This window comes from Galeopterus variegatus, unplaced genomic scaffold, assembly GCF_000696425.1.
Source record: "Galeopterus variegatus unplaced genomic scaffold, G_variegatus-3.0.2 Scaffold2721, whole genome shotgun sequence".
NCBI lineage: Eukaryota > Metazoa > Chordata > Mammalia > Dermoptera > Cynocephalidae > Galeopterus > Galeopterus variegatus.
The window spans coordinates 93,877-100,485 of record NW_007728832.1 but is presented as its reverse complement, the minus strand read 5'-3'; the positions used below and the strand labels follow the sequence as shown (position 1 = coordinate 100,485).

The 6,609-nt window shown below is 47.6% G+C and overlaps 1 protein-coding gene across 1 annotated transcript in view; it reads right to left on the bottom strand.

Moving 5' to 3' along the window:
• NID1 (nidogen 1) overlaps positions 1-6,609 on the bottom strand; it is a 79,027-nt gene that overhangs the window by 45,818 nt on the left and 26,600 nt on the right. The window contains exons 8-9 of the mRNA XM_008582774.1: positions 4,971-5,216; positions 4,225-4,368 (exon numbers count right to left, since the gene is read on the bottom strand). Coding sequence (XP_008580996.1) covers positions 4,225-4,368; positions 4,971-5,216 — 390 coding nt within the window. The remainder of the gene's footprint in view (positions 1-4,224; positions 4,369-4,970; positions 5,217-6,609) is intronic.

The following is a 6,609-nucleotide window of genomic DNA, read 5'->3' as shown; positions in this document are numbered from 1 at the left end:
CTCAGTGTCGCGCCCGTACCATGACCGGCAACGGGATCGCAACCCTCGGTGTCGCGCCCGCACCACGCTCAACCAGTGAGCAGACCGGTCTCTATATGGGATCCGAACCCTCGGCGGGAGGGCCGCCGCGCTCCCAAGCGCTGCACTCTACCAAGTGCGCCACCGGGCCGGCCCCTGAATCTTTCACTCTTGGAAGACAAAACCTCCTGTGTCTACTTCCAATGGCCAGTCAGGCCAGCCCTGTCATGGGTGGGACAGATGCCCTGCTGGATTATTGGACAACGTCACACGAGACAGGGATTCTTGCACTGCCGCCGCACTGTCTTTCCTGCACCCAGGCAAAAACCCAAACCAAATGGTATTTAACTTTCTGAAGATATACTGAAATGTGTGTTTCTGTGAAGGGTTTAAGATGCAAGACCTCAGACAAGAGGACTGTGCCGGGCACTGCTGGAAGGTTACAGAACAAAGCCCCTCCCAAAGCAGCCTCTTCCACAAGCTGGAGCTGGGGACTGGGGGCAGTGGTGGTGGTGTGGATGTCACAGCTCCATCTACCAGCGGCAGCTCCCACAACATGGGAGAGAAAAGGTCGTTTCTGCATCCACACTCTCAGAGGACACTCCCAGCAGAGATCTGGATGCATCATACTGACTGCACTGCTCACATGCAGCTGCCAAAGCCGAGCAAAGAGCAGCAGTTTTCAATCAAGAAGACAGAGCAGAGTCACCAAGGGGAACCTTTCCAAGCTCCACGCCTCCCTGGGAACATTTTTTTTTTTTTTTTTTTTTTTGTCTTTTTCCGTGTCTGGCAACGGATCGCAACCCTCAGTGTCGCGCCCGTACCGGACCGGGACCGGCAACGGGATCGCAACCCTCGGTGCTGCCCCCGCGCCTCGCTCAGCCAGTGAGCGGGAACCGGTCTGTATGTGGGATCCGAACCCTCGGCGGGAGCGCCGCCGCGCTTCCCAAGTGGTGCACTAGCGCAGTGCGCCACTGGGCCGGCCCCCTGGGAACATTTACGGAAAGGGAAGCTGTGTGTTTTGAAAAGCTTCTTAGGGGATCAGGCTCTTCTCTCAGGCCCTATCAAGAGAACCACTGGCAAATAGGGTCTTGGGGCTGGTTGGATGAGGCAGCGGGGGGACAGTCCCCTGGCACAACCTCCACCTCCAGGCACAGCTACATGTGCAAGCCAGCCTGGATGGACACCCTTTCTGCAGAGACAAGGCCCCAGCAATTTCCCTGCTAATGTTGCATGGTCCTTGCAGTTTGAGCGCAGTGCGCCACTGGGCCGGCCCCCTGGGAACATTTACGGAAAGGGAAGCTGTGTGTTTTGAAAAGCTTCTTAGGGGATCAGGCTCTTCTCTCAGGCCCTATCAAGAGAACCACTGGCAAATAGGATCTTGGGGCTGGTTGGATGAGGCAGCGGGGGGACAGTCCCCTGGCACAACCTCCACCTCCAGGCACGGCTACATGTGCAAGCCAGCCTGGATGGACACTCTTTCTGCAGAGACAAGGCCCCAGCAATTTCCCTGCTAATGTTGCATGGTCCTTGCAGTTTGGATATTCTTCCTAATGTGTAATTTAAATCCTGTCTTCTGTAAATTGAGGTCAGAACCTTAATCCTCTCTTTAGTGGAAATACTAAACTGGTGATCACTGACTCTCATAAACAGCCACAATGTGTGCTCAAAGATGACTATTCTTACTAGTCGACATCTGGTCAACCTCTTCTCTGAAACGTGATCTCTCCACATAATTACTCCCTAACCTAATAAGAAAATCCTGGATGTTTTTTGTAATTACTGTTTTGATTTTATTTTTTTCAGAGTGGCTACTTCTCACGTATTTTCAATGACTCTGTTTCTCCCATTTGTTCCTTTTACAAAGGCTCTTTGAGGAGGAGAGAAGAGGATCATTTTTGATTTGTTGAATGTCTTCTACATACTCAAAAATGACTCAGTGAGAGATTACAGGCTCCAGATTGAGAAATACCTGGGAGCTATTCTGTGATGCGCCAAGGCGTGAATCACAGAGCTCCGTGATTCAACTGGAAACCTCCAAATTACATTGGAGGTTCATTGTGTGATGTCTAACCAAAACCAATCTCTCACGGGATGCCGCATGTCATTAGGTCCATGCTACACACACCGAATTACGAAGTCCCATCCGCATTCAGCTCTCAGGCACTTTCCAGCTCAAAATCTCACATGAAGTGATCTGCTTAATGCAATTTCCTGCTAAAGCCTCGTGTCTCGATGCATTAACACTTTGAGGCATGTTCTAGTGACCCAGAACAATAAATAGCCTGGCTGGGAACATGCCCACATTCCACGGAGCCAATGTGCCAGAACAATGTCTAACCACAGGACAAAAGCAAGTCCGCACCCGGCCACCTGTCTTCCTGGGCAAGGACATCTAAGGATTTTCTATGATAGCAACAGATTATGTAAAGTCTGGCTGGATGGTTGTGCCTTCTAAAGTGAAGTGCACCCATTATGACAAGCTCAGGCACCAAGAGTGGAATTAGCAGGCTGGGGTATCTCCACACACAGCAGAATCTGCCAACCTTTGCATTAAATCAGCATGCCAAATCCGCCATTGGTTGGGGATGTTGGATTCCAAATCTAAGACATTATTCTGAAATTCTGAGGCTGCTGGGCTTGCTTGATTCTTATACCTGAGTCAAGCAAGGGTAGAGGGAGCTGCCCATCTATCTGGCCAACTGTAGGTGACCACACAACTAATTCCACCAGGAAACTTCCTCTGTCCTTCCTTACGCTCACTGGCCAGCCCTCTGCTGCAGATTTAGGTAGCACTGGTTAAAGCAATTGAATTCTTGTCCTTGGTAGTGAATTAAAATTTAGTAACAAACTATAAATATCAACCTGACCACATGAAAGTATTCAAAATTAAATTGCAAGTAATAAAATAAGTACAACAAGAAGATAGAGTTTACAGATGTTTGAGTCAGAGACATGAGTTCAAACATTGTCCATCACTGGCTCACTGTAAGGAGCCTCAGTTTTCTCATCTGTAATAAGAGGAATAAACCTCGCACCCATCAGGATGACTGCTATGAAAAAACAGAAACTAACAAGTGTTGGCGAGGATGTGGAGAAATTGGAACCTTCGGGTGCTGTTGGTGGGTATGGGTTGGAAGCTGCTATGGAAAATAGTATGGTGAGTCCCAAAAAATTAAACATAGAATTAGCATATGATCCAGCAATCCTGCTTTGGGGTATAACCAAAATAACTGAAAAATAATCTGAGATAATCAAAAGCACGGACTTCAACAGATATCTGGACACCCATGCTCAGAGCAGCATTATTCACAACAGCCAAGAGGTGGAAGCAACCCAAGTGTCCACAGATGGATGAATGGATAAACAAAATGTGGCATATACACACAACAGAATATGATTCAGCCTTAAAAAGACGGAAAATGCTGATATATGCTACACCACGGGTGACCCTTGAGGACATTATGCTATATGCAATAAGCCAGTCACAAAAGGACAAATACTGTATGATTCCACTCATAGGAGATCCTGACAGTAATCAAATCCATAGAGACAGAAAGTAGAACATGGGTGCCAGGGGCTGGGGGGAGAGGGGATGGAGAGTTAGTGTTGAGTGGGTAGAGGGTTTCAGTTTTGCAAAATAAAAAGAGAGGGATGGAGGTGACGATTGTACAACAGCGTGCATGTTATACAACTGGAACACTCAAAAATGGTCAAGATGGTAAATTGTACATTATGTGTATTTTACCACTATGAAACATAATTTTTTAAAAGACAGGAATGAAGGAATCTACCTCAGTAGAGTTGATGGGGAATTAATTGAGATGGTGTTTGGGAAAGCATTTAACGTCAACAGTACCTGGGTGAATCCCAGCTGTGGTTACATCACTAGTGTTATCATAGACACCTCTGACCTTCGAGTCCCTCAGCACCTGTGCACTCTGAGCATGGAGTGGAACAGGGCATCAGGAGTTCTGTCTACCCTGCTGCTTACATCAGATGAAAGAAGGGGGCAGGAGCCCTGCCCTTATGGAGGGAACAGCGAATGCATGGCATAAACAATCCAGGCGTGCCATGGCCATTGGTTTTTATGTCACCTGTGCTTCCTCTCCACACCCAGCTCTCTGGCTTATGAATCTGGAAGCTTCTTCCTAGCCTGACTTCCAGCCCCCCACCTGCCCCACAAGTCAGAATCGAAGGCTGTACCATAGCAGATTCGCCCATCTCCTCGGAAGCCGATGGAGCACTCGCAGGTGAACTGGGTCCCGGGCCCGGGCCGACAGGCGGCGTTGGTGTCACATCCATGTGTGCCGATGTAGCAAGGATTCTGAAGGGCATCAGGGGAGCCGTCTAGAAAGGCAGAGACAGAGGAACCAAGTGAGTCTTCGGAAACTCTGGCTGGTTTCCTCCTTCCATAGAAAGGAAGCCACAAGGTGATCGCAGAAGAGCGGGGAGGAAAGGGAAACCAGTGGACTCCGTGTCATCCTGGTGCAAGACTGGCAGACTACACCCCTCTGGCCCCTTCCTTGTTTTTGTCAATAAAGTATTATTGGCAACCAGCCACACACTTACATATAGTTTATGGCTACTTCTGTGCTACCATGGCAGAACTGAGATGTCATGACAGAAGCCATATGGCTGGCGATGCCTGCAATATCTACTATCTGGTCTTTGAAGAATAAATGTGCTGACCCTTGATTAGAGCCACAGTTGTCAAAGAAGGGAGAACACCACTTACCTTGCTTCTGCTTTACAGGCTTAAAGAAAGCACAGACGGATCAGCTAAACAAGTGACTTGGACATGCAGAGAGAACCACAAAGAACTGAAAAAAATACATGCATTCAAAATGCACGCGCACAGTTCGATCCCAGGTTTGGAGCAAAACAAAACAAACAAACAAACAAAAAGTGCACGTGCCCAGACAGGCCTGGCGTGTGCTCGGTCCCCTTACCCCGCACGGGCCCGATGGAGTTGCTGAGCGCGTAGCGCAAGATCCTCTCGTCCTCATTGTACAGGACAAACACGCTGTCCACTGACAGCTGCTGGGTGCTCGGCAGGGCTGGCCTCGAGTTGTCGTGGACACAGTCTTGGAAGGTGATGGTCTGGCGCCACTGGTAGGTGTAGGTGTGCGAAGGGGCAGCTCCGTCTCGCTCGGGCTCTGTCACCGTGTACTCCCGGGTGGAGGAGGAAGTGATCACTGGGGTGCCGGGAGGGCAGGAGGGGACAAGGCAGGGTGAAGGAGAGATCGTTACACATGCAGGAAGCTGACTTCCTCAAGGGCTTTAAGACCAGCAATGGCAGCCCCTGCCTGCAGTGCTACCAGATGGCAGTCGAAGTGCTTACCTAGACAATTTGTGTTGGGACACATTCTGCTACCCAGATTTCCCATACTATCATTGTATTATTTGCATTATTAATATTTGTTGCCTTTCTCATCAAGTGCTTCTCTGTAAGTTCCTAAGACTCCCAGAAGTAGCAATCAAGGTCGTGGAGAGAGTACACACTTGGTAGGAATTCACCTGAATTCACACCTTGTACCACGTGCAAACTGTGTGAGCACGGGCCAGTTACATACCTTTAGTCTCGGTTTCTTTTACAAAATGGGTGGGCTTGAGGATCAGGTGAGGTAGTGCTTGTGACATTTCTGGAATCAAGCAGACTAATACTATCACTAAGATAAACTACTATTTATAGATGACTAGCAGCGTGAGGACTGCCTCTTATTTATAGGTTTTTTCTTATGATCGAGCAAACAGTGGTTGCCACCTATCACCCTAGATGGAGCACTTCTATGTTATTAAAAACTGAGACATTAAATGGGGTTCAGTAGCCAATTTTGGAAAAATTACTATAGCACTGTGAGCACACCTCAACAGAGGAGAGAAACAGCCTTTCCCACACAGAAGACAGCCTGCTATTCGCCCATGCAACAAAAGCCTCAACTTCTTATTAAAAAAAAGAAAAAGTATAAAAGACCCTTTACATTTTGTGCTCTGCTGCAGTTTGCTCCAGAAAAGAAGCAAAAGCCAGAGGATGAATAAAATATCAGTGTGAGCTGCCTCCTGTCCAGTTCCTGCGTGCTGGCCTGTCGGAAAGGCCATCTGGCTGCAGGCTGGGTCCTGATGCTGGTTACCCCTCCTGTGCACTGTCTGTCCTCCCCCCAGAAAAATGCAACCAAGCCACAAAGTCCTGGTAATTGGTACAACCTTTCTGGACAGCAATTTCACAAGAGCCTTTAAAAAGTCCTCATTGTTTGACTCAGCTCTTCTATTTCTAGGAATCAAGTCTTAGAAAAGAATCAGAAACGTGGCCCAGATTTATGATAAAAATGGCCATTTCATCTCATTAGAAGAGGGGAAAACTGGAAATCAATAGCCATCCAATAAAATCATACAGATTGGTTAAAAAATGTTTTTGAAGGCTGCTTAATGAAACTATTAAATATTCATGATTTGGTGTTAACTGAAAAGAAGTTATAACAAGGTGGTATGATTGCAATTTCATTTAAATAAGAACTATCCACCCAACGGGGGATTATATAATAGTATTGCATCAGTGTTAAATTTCCTGATTTTGGTAACTGTTCTGTG